At 44.6% G+C, this 20452-nt stretch overlaps 1 protein-coding gene across 1 annotated transcript in view; it reads right to left on the bottom strand.

The window, feature by feature from the left end:
- Positions 1–2721: 2721 nt before the first annotated feature.
- The window catches only part of MMRN2 (multimerin 2), a 32218-nt gene continuing 14487 nt past the window's right edge, over positions 2722–20452 (bottom strand). Inside the window, exons 2-7 of the mRNA XM_032231611.1 lie at positions 17709–17831; positions 15201–15307; positions 13902–13967; positions 12590–12742; positions 10544–12388; positions 2722–3590 (exon numbers count right to left, since the gene is read on the bottom strand). Of these exons, the coding sequence (XP_032087502.1) occupies positions 3208–3590; positions 10544–12388; positions 12590–12742; positions 13902–13967; positions 15201–15307; positions 17709–17831 (2677 nt within the window). The 3' untranslated portion in view covers positions 2722–3207. The remainder of the gene's footprint in view (positions 3591–10543; positions 12389–12589; positions 12743–13901; positions 13968–15200; positions 15308–17708; positions 17832–20452) is intronic.

The following is a 20452-nucleotide window of genomic DNA, read 5'->3' as shown; positions in this document are numbered from 1 at the left end:
ACAACTGGTTCACCCATCACCGGAAATTATAAGCACATACACATGTGTGCACACTTCACGCACATATGTGCCTTCCACACATGCATGCCGCATCAAAACAATTTGCTCATGCATGCCTTCCGCACATGCACGCAGCATCAATATACAGCAATATAGGATGGGATTGCACCCTGGTGGAGGTGGTAGTGGGCCCACCCCTCAGAGTACAACTACCAGTCCGCTTGAACCGGTCCCAACCAGCAGCAGCCCACCACGGGCTTTGCTCCAGGACCTGTAGTAAATAGGGGACATTTGGGGGCAAAGTTGGATCAATAAAGGGAAGTTAGACCTGTTCTCTGGTTGTGTGGCTTGGGTGCCACGCCCCGGGTCATCACATTCAGTTAGTAACAAGGTTAGGAAGTGAATTTGAGTTCCCCATTGACTTTGCATGTCAGTAGGTCGCAAAAGGTGATCACATGATCCCAGGACTGCGGCCATCATAAATATGAGTCAGTTGCCAAGCATCTGAATTTTGATCATGTGACCATGGAGATGCTACAACAGTTGTAAGTGTAAAAAACTATCATAAGTCACTTTTTTCAGGGCCATTGTTAATTTCAAACGATCACTACATGAATATTGTAAGATGAGTTCTACCTATAGGGGGGGGTTTGGGGCAGTTGTCCTAAAAAAAATCCCATCCTAATTATAGTCTGATATCATCTGGAGGTATCCTTATATAAACCCCAACTACTATAGGTGACAGGCCTGCAGCCATCTTTTCTCTTGGATCTTTGGCCTGCCACACTTTCTCTTATTCTGCTATGCATTTTCTAATTATCTTTAAAAAAAAACATTTTCCATTCATCGGGTGAGTTTGATACCACAGTTTTCAGCACATGAATTTTGGAAATAATCACTCTTAAGTACATTAAGTACAGGATGTTAAAAAAGAAATTGGGCTCAGGAAGGTCAAGGAAGTCAAATACTTCTGAGAATGGTCATCTTTAAACAACAGTTTTTAGGATTGTCTCTGTGGATTGGTCTCCATTAGCTCCCTGCAGATGATTCAAGAGGATGGGAGAATTGCCTTAGTGCTCTCCTTGGGGTTCTAATCTTTCAGTGTGACTATAGATCAGGGGTGTCAAACCCAAGACCCAGGGACCAGATCCGACCTGGGGGTGCTTAGAACTGGCCCATGGGGCTGCCCCAGAAACAGCAAAGGAGCAGCCTGCAGTGCCTCTGTCAGCAAAAACGGAGCTTGGGAGGGCTGTGCATGACCCTCCCGGGCTCTGTTTTCAGTTGCGACAGCTTCCTGCTGCACTCTGTCAGCAAAAGCAGAGCTTGGTGTGCCATATGTGACCTCCTCAAGCTCCCTTTTCCCTAGCAGAGGGCGGCAGGAGGCCTTCGCTGCTGAAAACGGAGCTCAGGAGCCCATTTTCACTGGCAGATCACTCGGGGCACCACAGATGCCCCTGACACGAGTGACGTCAAGCTGGCCATGCCCACCTCAGCCACGCCCAACCCTGCCCTCAAGGTCAAACACAACCCTGATGTGTCCCTCAATGAAATCGAGTTTTACACCCCTGCTATAGATGGTGAAGGAAGAAACAAGCTGCATCCGTTAAATAAAGTAATTTCTTTGGACAATAGGAAGCACAAAGTTGTGTTTTTCCATGGATGGGTTCCAGAAGCATTGCTCTCCCTTCCTAGTTATAACTTGGCTCTGCAAACATGGGTATTGGAATCAGACATGACATTTCATTTATAAAATTTATTTGCTGCCCGTCTTGTATCCAACAACTCTGGGGCAGCTGGCAACACAAACACGTTGAGGACGACAAAAGGAAAAAAATGTCACAACCACTAAGTTTCTAATTCTCCAGGTAGACTATAGATCAGAGGTACCAAACTCATGGCCCACGGGCTGGATGCATCATGCACTGGCTACACTCACACCCAGTTTAGCGAAGGGGGGGGGGAAGTCATGTGACAGCAAGTGACGCCGTGAGTTTGACACCCCTGCTATAGATGATGCAGGAACAAACGAGCCACATTCATTAAACAAAGTACCATATTTTTCGGAGTACAAGATGTTCTGAAGTATAAGACGCACTTAGCTTTTGGGGAGGAAAACAAGGGGGGGGGGGAAATCTGCTTCTGCCTCCCAGCAATTTGCCTCCTTGCAACAATCAGCAAACAGTACAGACAATATACACTGTTTGTAGTGTTGCATTTCAGACTATACTTGTACAGATGCTGTTAAAATTGATGTGCTTTCTGGAAGTATAGTTATTCTATGCTTTCTAAAAGAAGATACAATGGCACTGGGCCTCTTCAGATCAAGCATTTATTTTAAAAAGCTTCTTCATTTTGTTAAGCTGTCTAGAACAATAATAAAGCAGTCTTTAAAAAATAAGTCTAATAATTTGAACATTCTATAGGCATTTATAGTTATTGACTTACTTTCTTGCAGCAAACAGCCTGATTAGCACAAGAAAAAAAATCTGTTTCTGCCTCCCAGCAACTTGCCTCATGGAGCAAACAGCAAGTTTCACTTTCAGTTTAAGCGAGCCTCCCGATCATCAGCTGTTTCAGGCTGCAGGGATTGCTATAGCCTATTGCAGCCTCCTCAAGCCCCATTTTCCCCATTTGTTGCAAGGACGCAAATTGCTGGGAGGCAGAGGCCAAAGGATGGGGGACGGGTGGGGCTACATTCAGTGTATAAGATGCACCCAAATAATCACCCTCTTTTAGGGGGAAATGATGCATCTTATACTCCGAAAAATACAGTAGTTTGTTTGGATAAAGTGATGCACAAAGTTAGATTTTTCCATGGATGGGTTCTAGAAGCGTTACTCTCTCTTCCTACTCATAGCCTGGCTTTGCAAACTGTGGGCGTTGGGATCGGAAGTGAGTTTTTATTTATAAAATGTATTTGCCGCCTGTCTCGTGTCTCCAACAATTCTGGGGCGGCTGACAACACAAGAATGTTGAGGACCATAAAGGGGAAAAAACGTCACAAGCACCTGCCTGGTAGCTGGTTGAAGAAACCGATTGTCTTCTGCAACTCCACCTCGCTTGAGCTGTGGCTAAGCAGCTACTGAAGTCCTTCTAGAAAGCATTGCTGGACTAAAGTCCTAGCACAGAGAAAACAGGCCATTCATTGAAACATCAAACCACCTGCGCTCGCAGGAAGACCCCCTGATGTCACCAAGGTGCCTCTTCTCAGGTTTTCAGGAGCAGGAATCCCACCATGCTCAGGCCAACTGTGTTCTGTCTCACTGTGTCCCCTTGCACCAGTTCAAACCACATCAAGTCCCCCTTCTCCAGTTCCACCAGGGCGAAGACAGTTGTGTAGCCACCACTGGATTTCCTCTTCTTGTTGTTTATGAGAGTCATTTTGTGGCCGTTGCTGAAGACCAGTTGTCCCAAGGCAGGTCCTGGGGGAAACTCGGCACCTACCACCACCATATAAACCCCATGATGAGATGCCTTGAAGCACCTCTGTTCGTAAGAGTAACCTCCTCCGTAGTTAAGGTAGGTGCGGTTAAGGACAGAGGGCTCTTCTTTATCTTCGGCGTATTGCACATAGAAAGCCACCGTGGTGCCTGGAGGTAAGAAAAATGAAAAATTAAGGGATGCAAACAGACTTCCACATAACCGTAACTGTAGGAATTCCAGTGCTCTAGTGAATTTTGCTCTGATCCAGATTGTGATTCCCAGTTTTCCACAGTCATCTAAGACTGTCTCCATCTCCCTCTTCCCATCCTTGTTTGCTCCTCAAATATATTCTATATCAGTGATGGCTAATCTTTTTGTCATCACGTGTTGAAAGCATGTGTGCACGACAGCGTGCGTGCCCCCACACCCATAATGCAATGCGTGTGACCCCCCCACATGCCCCATCCCCCTGTGTGTACATGCACACACACCCCTGCACTCCCCCGCCCCCACTCTGTGCATTCGCCCCTCACCCATTTTTGGCTTCCAAGTTGGTGCAGGCCCAAAATGGGGCGCAGGGGGGGGCGCAAGGCCCTAAAATACTTTGTGATCCCCCCATGTATGCAGCCCACCCCATGCATATACACCCGTGCGTCCCCCTGCATGCACCCTGCACATGCGCGGCAGAGACCAAAAGACCATCTGGCCGGTGGGAGGCACGTGGTCATGCGCAGTGGAGCTGGGATGGGCCATAGGTTCAGCATCATGGTTCTATATCTTAACGTAATGGTGATGTCAAGAACTGCACTGTCACATGGAGTTCTAACATCTGGCCATACCATTGGCAGGCCCCACAGCATCATCCTGAAGTTTCTCCAGGTGATTCTGCTTAATGTAATAATTATTCATCTTTTGTGTGTTTAGCAATAGCAATAGCAGTTAGACTTATATACCACTTCATAGGACTTTCAGCCCTCTCTAAGCGGTTTACAGAGTCAGCATATTGCCCCCACAGTCTGGGTCCTCATTTTACCCACCTCGGAAGGATGAAAGGCTGAGTCAACCTTGAGCCGGTGAGTTTTGAACCGCCGAACTGCAGCTAACAGTCAGCTGAAGTGGCTGCAGTACTGCACTCTAACCACTGCACCACCTTGCCCTAAATGCTCCCCTAGAGAGAGATGAGAAATAAGGACTCCGTGCAGGATTGAGCTATCAAGGGGTTTGACATCAAGGGTGAAGTGCAGCAGGTTCTGACAGGTTCTGGAGAACCGGTAGCAGCAATTTTGAGTAGTTTGGAGAACCAGCAAATGCCACCTCTAGCTGACCCCAGATTAGGGTGGGAATTCAGATTTTGTAGTATCCTTCCCCTGCCACACCCACCAAGCCCGGCCATGCCCACCAAGCCACACCAACCGAACCGGTAGTAAAAAAAAATGAATTTCACCACTGTTTGACGTGAATATAAGTGAAGACTCCAGTTTAGACAATATGTTTCTCCAACCATACAAGCCATACCCATTAAACAAAATAGTTTGTCTGGACAATATGATGCATGAAGCACAACTATTGGTGCTCAGTGTATGGATAAACACAACTCTCAGCACCTGCTCTGGAGTTATCCATAAGAAGATCAACCCTGTCCAAACTGGATTTTTTTTCTCATCCAAAAGGTGGAAAAAGGATCATATTTCCCTTCCTCATTCTATGAAGGAGAAAAACAAAGGCCTCTAGGAAACAGACAAAACACAGGCTACTTCTGAGATTAGACCGACAACTCAACCACCCAAAGCGAAACATGAGAAGTCCTGAAAACCTCCCACCCAACCTTGTCTCAGTAAAGGAATCCCTTATGCCACCAGACTTGACATTTTGGCCTTAGACAACTTAGAACTTCGCCATCTTCCATCCAATCTAAGCATAGTACATAAAATTATCTGCTACAACATCCCACCTATCAATGACTACTTCAGCTTCAACCACAACAATACATGAGCAACTTAAGATAAATCACTCCGAACCTGATTGCATAAGATATGACTTCAGCAACAGAGTGGTCAATGCCTGGGATGTGTTACCTGACTGTGGTTTCTTCCTCAACCCCCCAAAACTTTAACTGTCTATTGTCGACTCCACCCCATTCCTAAGAGGTCTGTAAGGGGCGTGCATAAGCGCACCAATGTGCCTACCGTCCCTGTCCTAATTTTTCCTTTTATTTGTGTCCTTTTCATGTATTCAAAATCTTGTTTATACTTATATCTGTTATCTAATACATGTTTGATGAAATAGATACAAATAAAAAAATAGCAAAGGAGGTGGACACCACAAGGTGGCATCTGCTCTGCATTGCAACAAAGAGTCCTGCAACACCACCTGGGAAGCAGTCAGTTCAGCTTGGGAAAAGGAAGATGGCCAGGAGATGTCACTGCTACAAAGCAAAATAACTTCACCAGAGAAGAAAAATACTTGATACTCAGACTTTAATCAGACGGCTTCCTCAAGATCCCTTTTAGCTGTTGCCATCTTATTGATAAACTCCAACTTTTTTGATTTAACTGGGTGGTTATTTTCCTAAGCTTTTTAAAAACTCCGGATCATTACCTCTCCACATTTATTAGAGAGAGATATTGAAAGCTAACCAAGGGCATAGGGTACATTTTTCACTCTGAATCTCTGGTACAACATGCTTTTGTATTTGTTGTTGTTAGTTGCAAAGTTATGTCTGACTCATTGCAACCCCATGGACAACATTCCTCCAGGCCTTCCTGTCCTCTACCACCCTGTGGAGTCCATTTAAGCTCACCCCGATTACTTCGGTGATTCCATCCAGCCACCTCATTCTCTGCCGTCCCCTTCTTCTTTTGCCCTCAATCATTCCCAACATGAGGCTCTTCTCCAGGGAGTCCTTCCTTCTCATTAGGTGGCCAAAGTACTTGAGTTTCCTCTTCAGGATCTGGCCTTCTAAAGAGCAGTCAGAGTTGATCTCCTCTAGGACTGAACGGTTTGATGGCATTGATGAGGTGGCGCAGTGGTTAGAGTGCTGTATTGCAGCCACTTCAGCTGACTGTTATCTGCAGTTCTGCGGTTCAAATCTCACTGGCTCAGGGTTGACTCAGCCTTCCATCCTTCCGAGGTGGGTAAAATGAGGACCCAGACTGGGGGGGTGATATGCTGACTCTGTAAACCGCTGAGAGAGGGCTGAAAGCCCTATGAAGCGGTATATACGTCTAACTGCTATTGCTATTGCTATTGCTTGCAGTCCAAGGGACTTGCAGGAATCTTCTCCAGCACCAGAGTTCAAAGGTCTCCATTCTTTGGCACTCAACCTTTCTTATGGTCCAATTTTCACAGCCATACATTGCAACTGGGAAAACCATAGCATTGACGATACACACTTCTGTTGGTAGGGTGATGTCTTTGCTTTTTAGTATGCTGTCTAGAATTGCCATAGCTTTCCTCCCCAGGAGCAAGCGTCTTTTAATTTCTTGGCTGCAGTCTCCATCTGCGGTGATTTTGGAGCCCAGGAAAATAAAATCGGTCACTTCCTCAAGTTCTTCCCCATCTATTTGCCAGAAATTGAGAGGGCTGGATGCCATGAACTTAGTTTTCTTAATGTTGAGTTTCTAGCCAACTTTTGTACTCTCCTTCTTCACCTGCATCATGAGACTCTTCAATTCCTCTTCGCTTTCTGCCATTAGAGTGGTATCATCTGCATAACTGAGGTTTTTGATATTACTCTCAGCAATCTTAATTCCAACTTTTGATTCGTCTAGCCCTGCCTTTCTCATGCTTATAAGTTAAATAGGCAGGGCAACAGTATACAGGCTATTTCATCCCAGCAGAGCAAAGTGCATTTGTAGATTATATTCAAAGCCTCATGTTCTCTTTGTACTTGATTATATAGTGCTTGATCATTCTATTCTATCTCCCCAAACAGACACTGAAACTGAAAATGTGCATTAGTTGTAAATAGATCCAGGTATTTGACAAAATTTCCTTTTTTAACTGAATCATTTCCTCAGCATTTCCCTTCTGAGATGCACTACAGCTAGTCCTCAACTTACAATCACAGCTGGGGCTGGAACGTGCCTCACTGGAATGCAGGTCACTAAGTGACACTAAGCATCACAGTTGAACCCTGAGCTACAAATACCGTATTTTTCACAGTCTGAGAGGCTCCGGAGCATGATGCATCTTAGTTTTGGGGGAGGAAAATGAGAAGAAAAAAATTCTGCCTCTGCCTATCAGCATCCATGGTATTCAGCTGACTAGCTTCCTGACTTGACCCACATAGTAGAAGGTGAGCCAATGAATAGGCATAGCAATTAAATCAGCCAGGGAGGGCTATTTGGACTCTGAAACAGTATTTGCTGTGTGAGCAACAAGGAGACAGGAAGGAGCCTGGCTTAGCTGAGAACTGAAAGTGAAACTACTTGTGTTTTGCTGAATCAGTTACTGTAATTTCTGAATGTGATTCCTGCTGCAAACTCTGATCAGCCAGGTCAGCTTCACCACTTATTGCAGCCTGATTCAGCACAGCTGATTGGCAGGTGGATCGGACTGACGGAATACCCCCAATCAGCTCTTCCAGGCTGCAGGGATTGCCACAGACCATTGCTGCCTCCATGCCTCACGTTTTTGGCCTTGGTGGGGAGGGGAGCTACATTTGTATAATTTATTACCCTTTTTGGGGGGGAAGGTGCATCGTATACTCTGTAAAATACGGTATTCTCTTCTGTTGGTATCATCCAACTTGTCTGGCCATCCAGTTCAGTGCTTCATGATCTTGACAAAATCCAGTGACAAAATCCAGCATGCAAGTCCACTCCCAACATTCCCAGAAATGGATACCAGTACCACAACCCTTGGCCTACACAACTGGTGTCCCCAAGGTTGGAAAACACAAAACTGAGATTTCAATGCAACCCACAGAAATTGGCAGTGGACATCTAAGGTTTCTGAATTTCCCCAGCATTCTAGATCTTTTCCATCCAGAATCAAAAACTGAAAACTCAACTCCCCACATCAGTCTCTTCAGCAAAATTAACAGAATAACAGAGTTGGAGGTCTTCTAGTCCAACCTTCTGCTCAAGCAGGAGACTCTATACCAGTGATGGCTAACCTTTTTCCCATCACATGCCAAAAGCGGGGTGGGGGGGCGCAGGGAGGTCATGCACAGGCATGCCCACACCCATAATGTTATGCACATGACCTGCTTCAGGGAAGCCTCCTGAAGGCTCAGGAGGGCGAAAAACGGCCCTACAAGCAAACCAGAAGTTTATTCCCAAATTTCCAGTTTGCCCATCGGGCTGGTTTTTCGTGCTCCAGATGCTTCAGGGAAGCCTCCGGAGGGTGAAAAACAGCCTTAAAAGAAGGCCGAAGTCAGCCGTCCAGCGCACGCATGCACACTGGAGCTGACAGGGCAACGCCTCGCATGCCCTAACAAATGGCTCCACTTGCCATCTGTGGCATAGGTTCACCATCACGGCCCTATACAATTTCAGACAAATGACTATTCAGCCTCTTCTTAAAAGCCTCCAGTGATGGAGCAATCAGAAGTTCTAGAGGCAAGCCATTCCACTGATTATTTGTTCTGTCAGGAAATGTCTCCTTAGTTCTAGGTTGAATTCCTCTTTGATTAGTTTCCATTATTTCTTGTCTTGCCTTCTGGTGCTTTGGAAAATAAGTTGACCCCCCCTCTTCTTTGTGGCAGCCCCTCAAACATTGGAGCACTGCTGTTCTGTCACCCCTAGTCCTTCTTTTCTCTAGACTAGCCATACCCAATTTTTCAAACAGTTCTTCATATGTTTTAGCCTCCAAACTTCTAACCATCTTTGTTGCTCTTTTCTGCGCTCCCAGAGTCTCAACATCTTTTTTATAATGTGGTGACCAAAACTGGATTCAGTATTCTGTGTGGTCTTACCAGGGCTTTATAAAGCAATACTAATTCTTCATGTGATCTTGATTCTATTCCTCTGCTATGATTACATTGACTTTTTTGGCTGCCGCTGCACACTGCAAGCTCATATTTAAGTAATTGTCCACCAGTAGTCCAAGATCCCTCTCGCAGTTACTGCTATTAAGCCAAGTTTCTGTATCTGAATATTTGGGGTTTTTTGCCTAAGCATCAAACCTTACTTTTCTCTACATTGACTTTCATTTTCTTAGATAGGGCAACTCACCCCAGTCCAAGACAGGGAGAAGAAAATGGGAAGGACCCTGGCTGAGGAAAGAAGTGTTCAAAGGTTGTAAGGATCAATCCGGACCTTTTAGGGTTATGCTTTCTTCATATCCACCACCACTCTCTTAAAATAGTTTTAAATAGCTTTAAATAAAAGAACCCAAATCCAGATGTGTTCATATACCAACCTATCATATTGTTGTGGCTTGCTGGTAGCTAGCAAAGCTGGCAGCAGAGTCGGACAGTGAGGAGGTTAGGGGGGAACATGGGCCAGTCCTGGGGGCTGAGGAAAGCTCAAACAAGGGTTCTGCATTGGAGGCAGAGAGGGAGCTAGACAGCAGTGAGGCAGAGGAACAGCTGGAGCCTGTTCCCAGTGTGCACATGTGCAGAGCTGCCAGAAGACAAGAACAGCTAAGAAAGCAGAGTCAACTTGGGAGTAAAGCCATAGCTTGGAGGTGATTGGCTATAGGAAACAAAAGAGGAAAGAGCTTTTGCAGGAAACAATTCATTCCTTTGGTCATTTTAAGAGTGGAAACTTCTGTTTGTGATTATAAGAGACTCTGTGCCAAGTGTTGCCTTGCCATGCATTTGGAAACTAGTGAACTGGCAGCTCTCCAAGTGAGATAAGGTTCGTGTTGATAAATATTCCTCTGAAAGACTGTTTGCCCAGCCTTGCTGACTGTGAATGAAAAGAATAAAATAAAAGAGTTTTTGCCGAGACCCAAACTCAGCTTCATGCTTTTTAAGGAAGCCTGGGTCATATGACAGTCCAGATGATACACAATTGTGACTTATTTTATATAGATATAAGATATATGAGCAATTATTAATTCTAAGAATAAAATAACAGTCCGCTGAGATCTCAGCACCCACCCACAAATGCAGAACAAGAAGTTTAGGAAACCATGATGAGAACATTTTTAAAAGTTGGAAGAAACCTACCTTCCTCCAATGTCTCTCCATTTATCTTGTTTCTTCCATTCAAAGTGACTTCTCTGTGGCCATGGACCTCTTTCTTGTTCTTCATGTTTTGCTGTTCTTGCTCCTTAAAATGCTTCCTCGTTTTTCTGCTCAACAGCAACTGGAGCTTTGCTACATCCAGGCTTATGTTTGAGGCAGCCAACTCCTTACTATTTCCAAATAATTTCTGAAAGATCGCTAGATGTTCTTCAAAGTTTTTTTGGGCTGATACAAGATCTTCCTTCACCTCCTTCACTGAAACGCTGAGGAGGTCCCCTAGGTTGGCCTCAGTTTGATTGCAGCAGGAATGAATATGATCCCAATGCAATTCAAATTTCTTCATCTCTTTGGTAAGGTGGCCAATCTCTCTTTTTAGGGTTGTAATGTCATGGTATGCTGGATTGTCTAAGGCATCCTCCATGACAGCTTCATGGTTTGGCTCCATATATTCTACTCTAGCATGTTGGGGATTGTGGTCTATTTGTTTCTCAGTATCAGGATCTTTCGAAGATTTATGTTCATGTGGATTATTTTCATGATCTGCTTCCCAAAAGTCTATTCTCTTCTTAAAAGATTCTAGTGTCATACTTTGCTTCTTGAGATGGTCAGAAATTAATTTGATGCTCATCACAGGAAGTTGATCTGTGGATAGAATTACCTCTTCTTCTTCAGATAGGTGTTCCAAAATTTCCTCTCCAAGCAGGATCTCAAGGGCCTTCTCATGTCTCAATGCATCCACCAGCAATGAGTTAAAAGAACTGTTGAGATATGTCACATGGTCCCGCATCTTCTCGTCAGCTTTTTTCACCATATCAATCTCCTCAGAAAAAACTTCCGAATGGTTTTTTAAGAGAGACAAGCCATCTTGTAGCTTCCAACTTTGCTCTTGCTGGAAATCCAAAGATTGGTGGATAAGCGGGAAAGCAGCAGCAAGATCTTTTAAACGTGCCTCCAGATGCTTCAGATGTTCTCCATGCATCTCAGTGATGTTCTTTAAGTCTTCCACATTAGTACTTGAAGGCTGGTCTTCACAACAGCATGTCTTCATGGACTTCTGTAGACTCTGGTAATTTTCCTGAATATCTGCCAGACTATTATTAAGAACGAAAATCCTCCTTTCTACATCTTCTCTGTATTCATCGACCATGAGACTCCCTTCTATTAATCGTACTCGGAAGTCCTCTATGTCACGTTTTGAGCTGTCTTTTAGCCTTGTGATGGAATCTGTTAGTTCTTCATAGTCTTTTTCAGACTCCTCATAAAGTGTCTTTAGCTCCCGAGCATGTTTTTCCAAAGTCTGATTGAAGCTCTGCATATCTATATCAGCAAACCCCACACCCTGATTGCCCAATTGCCTTGGGAACATTGCAACATTTCTGTTTAGGAGCTCAAGCTCACCACGGAGCTTATTTTGCTCTTGTCTCATGTCGGCCAAACTGTTGTTTAAAGCCAATAAAAAAGACTGCTGCTGCTTGTGGTGTCTCTTGAGCTTCAGGTCCGTATCCGCTTTGATCATCGTAAGATTGTAATGGATGGAGGCTTGTTGCAAGTAGTTATGATGATCCATTTCTCGCTTCATCTGGTCGGCCCTCAGAACATTGGCTTGGACTTTGGATTCGAACTTTGTCCCTAGTTCTTGGAAATCTTTTCTGGGCACAGAACTTTCTTGGAATAGCTCTATGCTCTTCCGGTTAGCTTCCACACTCTGGGAAAGATTGTGCAGAGCAATGGACAGGTCCTGTAGACTTTTGTTGAAACTGGCCCAGACAGGATTGAAATGCTCCTTCAAGAAACTGTTTATGTGGAGAAAGAGCATTTGCTGGACTTCTGAAACACATCACAAACCAAAAATACATTAGCATTGACTTCTATGCTTGATTGATTGCCTCAGATTCTTGGGAAATGAGGGGTCTTTGATGCTCTCTGAGCTTGGTTACCAAATCCAGAGAGCATCAAAGATCCCACAGTTCGATCCTGAGCTACAAATATTCTCCTTTATCGGTACTGTTGAGAAAATAGCTCTCTTACCTGACTGATGCTGCACTGTGCTTCCATTTCCGTTGGTGCTATTGTGATGAAGGGCTTTCTGTAAGATTCCCAGATTGTTTGCTGCCTGGTGAACGTCGTTCTGTAGGTCTTCTAGCACAGCTTCATGACTTTGATGAGCTGCTACAACATCTCCTGAATCCGGCAAAGACAACATTTATTTGCAAAGAAGCAAAGACAAGATAAAAACACATCTAAATATAATTTAGCATGGAAGATGAACCTCCAGATTAAAAAAAAAAGCCATGCATACATGTTGCTAATAAGAAGAAGGAAGGAGGATGCTGGGTTTTTTTTTTGTTGTTGTTTTGTTGTTGTTGTTTTTGTGTGCAGTAAATGGAATTTCAAAAGAGCAAGGAATGTAGCTTAGTTGTGGTCAATCAATATGGAACAGATTCAAGAAATAAATCAGCAATATGATTTATGTAGATTTCTGATCACCTCAAAGTCCTTGTTTGCCTCATCGGTGTATACAAAACCCTTGAACAAAAGTGTATACTCCCAAACCACTTTATTGTTGTTGTTTTTTAAAATCACTGGCACATGGAATGCCTTCATCTCTATCTTGTTTATTTTGTTTTACTACCTTTCTCTTCCATCCTTCTTAATTTGCTCATGCCCGGAGATGCGCAGTTAAAAGAGATAAACATGGTTTGCAATTTTCAGACGTGGTTTTCATGGGCAATTAAGAACTCTGTGGACACTGTTGGTTTAAGCAACACCCAGCTTAAAAGGCTGGATGTAGCAGAAGGAGAAGACTGTTCAAAGTCTAACATAGGGGCATCAAACTTGATTTCAGGGAGGGCCATATCAGGGTTGTGTTTGATCTCGGGGACGGGGGGGGGAGGCAGGGTGGGTGTGGGTAGGATGGACATGGCCAGCTTGATGTCACTTGTGTTGGGGTGCCTGTGGTGGCCCGAGTGCTCTGCCAGCAAAAACAGGCTCCCAAGCTCCCTTTTCGGCTGCAATGGCCTCCTGCAACACTCTGCCAGTGAAAACGGAGCTCAGCAGCCCATTTTCACTGGCAGAAGCACCACGGGCCAGTCCTTCACTATTTCCAGGGGGCCCTGTGGGCCAAATCTAAGCACCCCACAGGCCAGATCCAGTCCCCCCCCCCCAGGCCTTGAGTTTGACACCCCTGGTCTAGCACCTTTGAAAAACAGCAGGTGGTATGAATGAAGAAGCTGCAGAAATACTCCCCATGCATACAATGAAGACGTGAAGTACAACTATGGGCTTAATCACTAGCAGCTTCACAGATACATTCTTCCATAAAGGATGAGTTGAAACCTACTGTGGTTTGCGAACTCTTCTTCCCAACGTTCAGGCTGACTGGTATTCACTGGAAACTGAGCTGGATCTGCAAATCAATTCCATAAGACATTTATTTCCTCTGTCCCCCCAATTTATTGCAGGAAACCCCCCCCCAATTATTCCAGCTTTTAAATGACATCTTTCAGTTGTGTGTCATCCCAGAGATTGACCTGTTTCCTAATACTAATATATGCCCAAATGCAATAGTGTTAAGAGAACACCTTGATACAATTCAGAAAATTCAGATGTTTCTGCTCCTTCGAAATAGTTCTCTTCTATTTTTGACCATCCTTACTTATTAGGGAGGTCAGAATGAACTTCATATTATAGGGGACAAGAAAGTCTTCAAGACTGAGGTAAAAATTCAGATTTTGAGAAGATAGAAAGGAAAGACCTTTGTGGCTTTGCAATCTTCTCTGCTCTTCTGCTACTTATGATCCAGCAAAGACTTTTCCCAACAGTCAATAGTACCTTTTGGTTTCTCAACCCTCCTCCTTCTTCTCCGGTAACATTGTACTGCAAACTAGGCATACAAAATCTTTGCCAGAATACAGCTCATCTGCCTGGAATCCACACTGTATATTGGACATTAATACAATTGAACAGGTCCAGAGATATTTCATGAGAAGAGTCCTTCACTCCTCTGCTCACAACAGAATCTCTCACTCCATCAGGCTCGAAATTTTGGGCTTGGACAACCTGGAATTACGCCGCCTACGGTCTGACCTAAACACAAATTTATCTGCTACAATGTCCTACCTGTCAATGACTACTTCAGCTTCAACCACAATAATACACAGGCAAACAATAGATACAAACTTAAGGTAAACCACTCCAAATTTGATTGCACAAAATACAACTTCAGCAAGAGTGGCCAACGCCTGCGATGCTCTACCTGACTCCATTGTTACATCCTCTAACCCCCATAGCTTCATCCTTAAACTGTCTACCGTGGACCTCATCCCACTCCTAAGAGGTCCATAAAGTGGGCATGCATAAGCACACTGGTGTGCCTACCATCCCTGTCCTACTGTCCCCATTTATTTGTACTCATTTCCATGTTCGTGTCCATGTTTATACTTATGCCAGTTATCCTGTACATATTTAAATAAATACATAAATGAATAAACAAACAAACAAATAAATAAATAAACAAATAAATAAAATGAATACTTGAATCTGACTTCGGCCAACCTGGTTGATTTCGCCAATCTGATTGATTAGTTGATAACGCAGAGTGCCCCAAACTACAGAAGGCTAATTAAAGATGTATTCTTACCATATTGTTCGCAATCCTCGCCTATGTAACCTGGGCAGCACTTCCAGTTTAAAAAGCTTACAACTTTCTCTTTTATCTTGTAGACTGGCTTCAATGCTGTTCTGTACCTAGAAGAAGAAGAAGAAAGGAACGAGTGATAGAGTAGAAGCAAGCCTCATCTCATACCCTGAAGCAGAGGTGGTATTCAGCAGGTTCTGACCAGTTCTGGTGAACCGGTAGTGGAAATGTTGAGTAATTTGGAGAACCAGTAAATACCACCTCTGGCTGGCTCCGCCCCCATCTATTCTCTGCTTCCCTAGTCCTAGCTGATCGGGAGGGAATGGGGATTTTGCAGTAACCTTTCCCTGGACTGGGGAGGGAATGGAGATCTTACAGTATCCTTCTCCTGGAGTGGGAAGGGAATGGATATATTGCAGTATCCTTCCCCTGGAGGGGGGAGGGAGTGGAGATTTTACAGTATCCTTTCCCTGGACTGGGGAGGGAATGGAGATCTTACAGTATCCTTCTCCTGGAGTGGGAAGGGAATGGATATATTGCAGTATCCTTCCCCTGGAGGGGGGAGGGAGTGGAGATTTTGCACTATCCTTCCCTGGAGTGGGGAGGGAATGGAGAGTTTACAGTATGCTTCCCCTGGAGTTGGGAGGGAATGGAGATTTTGCAGTAACCTTCCTCTGGAGTTGGGAGGGAATGGAGAGTTTGCAGTATCCTTCCCATGCCACGCCCACCAAGCCACGGCCACAGAACCAGTAGTAAAAAAAATTAATTCCACCACTTCCCTGAAGGAAGATGTTTTGGCTAGGGAAAAGCTACCTGCAGAAATCCAGGTGAACCTATGGTTTTTTTTTTCTCCCTCTATTTTTTTGCTGCTTCATCTGTAGGCTTCATTTGCTTTTGTGTGCCAGCCCAGTTGCTGAAAGGCGCAGGGTTCTTTAACCATCAATCTGGTTCTGCAAAAACCATTCCCTGTCAGAGGGCTTTTGGAGAAGCAGCCTCTCTAGGCGCCATTATTTCCATTCTCAGCAAAGGTGTTTAGAACTGCCCACCAACAAGTCCATTGATTTTAATGAATCCTAGGATGCCTTTAAAAAGAGAAGCATTCCTCATTTGGGAGAAGGTGTTCATGACCATAAATGAGAGACAAGACTAAGATGTCATCTCTGGCTGGGGGATCCGTTTCTGGTTAAATGCTAAAGAATCAAATTGGGATGATTTGCATAGCAAATGTTTTCAATAATGAACTCATCAAATTTGGATTTCTTGGTTGTGTCTCATGCGTTCCTATTTGGGTTGATCTGGGTTCTACAGTGGGGCTGATCTGATGGGGTGTGATTCCTGAAGAAGGCAGTTTTCTCTAAGCTAGGTGACATATTTCCTCCCTCCTGAGAAACCTTCAAGCTACAGTGGATAGTCTTTTTTAAGGGCCTATGACAGTTCGCCATGGTCAACTTGCCATCCACGACTAAACTTGCCACAGCCAACTTGCCACAGCCACTGCAGGATAACTCGTCATTGCCATCTAGCCACAGGACAACTCGCTGCAGGATAAAAGTTACATTAAGATCAAAGAAATGGAGGAATAGAATCATTAAAAAAAGATGCAAAAGGTGGGACTGTGTGAATGGCAAAAATTAAAATAATTTTTATTTATTTTAAATAATTAAATAGAATTGTTAAATTGTTCCACAACAAGTTGTCCTGTGGCAAGTTGGCCAGTGAGTTGGCCATGGTGAGTTGACCATGGTGAGTTGGCCGTGGTGAGTTGGCCATGATGAGTTGGCTGTGGCGAGTTAGCTATGGCGAGTTGGCGATGGTGAGTTGACCATGGTGAGTTGGCCGTGGTGAGTTGACTGTGGTGAGTTAGCCGTGGTGAGTTGGCCATGGTGAGTTGGCCATGATGAGTTGGCTGTGGCGAGTTAGCTATGGTGAGTTGGCCATGGTGAGTTGACCATGGTGAGATGGCCATAGTGAGTTGGCCATGGTGAGTTGACTGTGGTGAGTTAGGCATGGTGAGTTGGTCATGGTGAGTTGGCCATGATGAGTTGGCTGTGGCGAGTTAGCTATGGCGAGTTGGCCATGGTGAGTTGACCATGGTGAATTGACCGTGGTGAGTTGGCCGTGGTGAGTTGACTGTGGTGAGTTAGCCATGGTGAGTTGGCCATGGTGAGTTGGCCATGATGAGTTGGCTATGGCGAGTTAGCTATGGCAAGTTGGCCATGGTGAGTTGACCATGGTGAGTTGGCCGTGGTGAGTTGGCCATGGTCAGTTGGCCGTGGTCAGTTGGCCATGGTGAGTTGACCATGGTGAATTGACCATGGTCAGTTGGCCATAGTCAGTTGGCTGTGCAAATTGACTGTGTCAAGTTGTCCAATTCCATATTTTGGGGAGAGGAAGGAAGCTCTCTTCCTTGTCAAGGGAGACACCTGACACTGTATCTCAACGGGCAACAACCAAGGCTGCTTTAAATGCTGGGTTGATTCCCTCTTAAGAAGGAAAGATGGTGCTACGTACATGATCTTCTGGCAGTCTGGAGTTCCATTCGGACATGGTTGTTGGGACCTGATTATGTATTTCTCTGTCCTGCACACTGCAATGTACGTGGCAACCCGATATTGGACAGAGGAGCACCAATTCCTAAGGGAAAAGAGAACAGATTGAATTTGCCAAGAGAGATCTCGGAAATCAGGCAAGTCACTCATCCAAGCATATTAACAGAATAACAAATTGGAAGGGGAGGTCTTCTAGGCCAACCCCCATGTTCAAGCAGGAAACCCTCTACCATTTCAGACAAAAGGCTGTCAAAACTTTTCTTTAAAACCTCCAGTGTTTCTCTCCAACTTCTGGAGAGAAGTCGTTCCACTGATTAATTGTTCTAACTGACAGTAAATTTCTCCTTATTTCTAGGCTGCTTGTCTCCTTGATTAGTTTCCATCCATTGGTTCTTGTCCTGCCCTCAGGGGCTTTGGAGGATAGCCTGACTCAGTCTTCTCTGTGGCAGCCCAGAAAGAGAATTAATGACATTCTCTGTCATTAAGGGGGGAAATTGTCATATTTCTGCTTTGGAAGACCAATAGCAATAGCAGTAGACTTATATACCGCTTCATAGGGCTTTCAGCCCTCTCTAAGCGGTTTACAGAGAGTCAGCATATTGCCCCCAACAATCTGGGTCCTCATTTTGGGTCCTTGACCATTCAAGAGCCTTCTTCTCTGCCTCTGCTGCAGTGGTACAAACCCAGTATAAACCTGCTTCTGGCACACGATGGACCCATTTTTTGCCCTCCCCAGGCTCTAGAGGCTTTTTAGGAGCCTGGGGAGGGAACCATGGCAGCCCCCCCGGAGGCCCACCAGAGAGAGAAAAACAACCCAACGTACAAACCGGAAGTCCATTCCTGAACTTCCGGTTTGCACGTTGGGTTGTTTTTCGCATTCTGGAGGCTTCAGGGAAGCCTCTGGAGGGCAAAAAATGCCTGAAAATGAAGGCCGAAGTTAGCTGGCCAGTGCGCGCATGCATGCTGGAACTGACAGGGCAATTCCTCGTGTGCCCTAACAAATGGCTCCAGGGGCCACCTGTGGCATGTGTGCCATACGTTCACCATCACAGGTATAGGATCTTCTGCTTGAGCATTGAACAGGGGTCTCCAACCTTGGCAGCTTTAAGCCTAGAGGACTTCAACCCCCAGAATTCCCTAGTCAGCTGGCTGGGGAATTCCGGGAGTTGAAGTCCTCCAGGCTTAAAGTTGCCAAGGTTGGAGACCTCTGCATTAGTAGACCTCCAAGGTTCCTTCCAACTCTGTTAGATAGACCCTGTCCTAAGGGTCAACAACCAAACAAAATTTCAGAGAAGTAATGCCTTAACTTGAGATACCAAAGACTGACCTTATATGCAAAAATGAGACCTTCTGCATTTAACCATTTGTGGATAGGGGTGGTAGTGGTGGGTGGGTCTTTTAGTCAAACTGGGCTCCACATGATTGCCTAAAGTAGTATCTTCAGCTTTCCTGGCAAGGTTTTCAAAAGTGGTTTGTCCTTGTCTCCTTCTTCCTAGGGCTGAGACAGAATGATTGGCCCAAAAGCAACCAGCTGGCTTCATGCCTAAGATGGAACTAGACCTCTTGGTTTCTACTAGCCTAAGTACCTTCACCACTACCCAAAGTGGCTCTTTGAACTCCCAACTGTCTGACCTCCATGTTGCCTCCCTCTCAGCTGATCCCACACGGAGTGGCTCAATCTGTTGTGTTAGGATCTCTGTTCACACAAAGCATTGGTGTTTTGGAAAACATGAGAAGACAGTTCCACCCAGAATTGTCCTGGATCAGTAACTGTGGCCAAGATGCCAAAGAAGCAGGGGGGCATTTTGTTCCCTTCTCATTGTGCCGCTATAAATACTCTTTTCTCCTACAAGGGCAGGTGAGCGAATCAAAACAGAAATCCTCATACAATTCCCCAAGCCTCCAGAGAGGAACTCGGAAAGGTCAGGGGGCCCTTTACCCGTGGCTGCCTCTGAGGACTCGCATGGACGTTGGGTGTGGGCCTCCTAAGAATAGAAAGAACTTCACCCTGCAAAGAATGGCCGGTGGAGTTTACTCTCTTGACGTGGGAGTTGAAGAACTGAGGTTCTGATAAACCTCCTTACATGGGAAAGTTTCTGCTCTGGAGGTGGAGTGGATGAAACAATGGAAAGTGTGTAAGACCCCCGAGAGGAAATTGACATTTCAGGGACAGGGTTGTGTTTGTGGCTATGTAATAGAGACTAGAGAAGGTGATAAGGAAAATATCAGAATGTGCAGAAATGAACAGATTAACATTAGCAATTAAAGAGAAAGAGCAAACTGAATATTAGGTGATTTGGGAAGTATTTCACCAATGGTTGGAGAGAAAAAAAAGGAGTTTGGAAATGAAGAGAGCTAAAAAAAATAAGTAGACAATACACTTAGATAAAGATATAAATAAGATGAAACTGTTAGCATGTGTATGATGAAAATAATGATGTTTAATGTTGATATATTATTACTAGAAGATATTAAGAAAAAAATGGAGTGTTTTATAACGTTTAAATGCTCAATGTATTATAATACTAAACTTAGAGAAATAATGTTAATGTGAAAGATGTGGCAAAAGAGGAACGATGTTGCCCAGAGATGTTTGTACCCAGACAACATACTGCATAAGGAAAGATGGAGTGTTTATTTTTATAATTGAAAAATAATAAAACTCTATTTTTAATAAAGTTTTTTATTTTTCCATTTTCATAACAT

The sequence above is a fragment of the Thamnophis elegans genome, chromosome 15, assembly GCF_009769535.1.
Source record: "Thamnophis elegans isolate rThaEle1 chromosome 15, rThaEle1.pri, whole genome shotgun sequence".
Classification (NCBI taxonomy): Eukaryota; Metazoa; Chordata; class Lepidosauria; order Squamata; family Colubridae; genus Thamnophis; species Thamnophis elegans.
The sequence above is the reverse complement of the archived record's forward strand: the minus strand, read 5'-3'. Positions and strand labels throughout refer to the sequence as shown.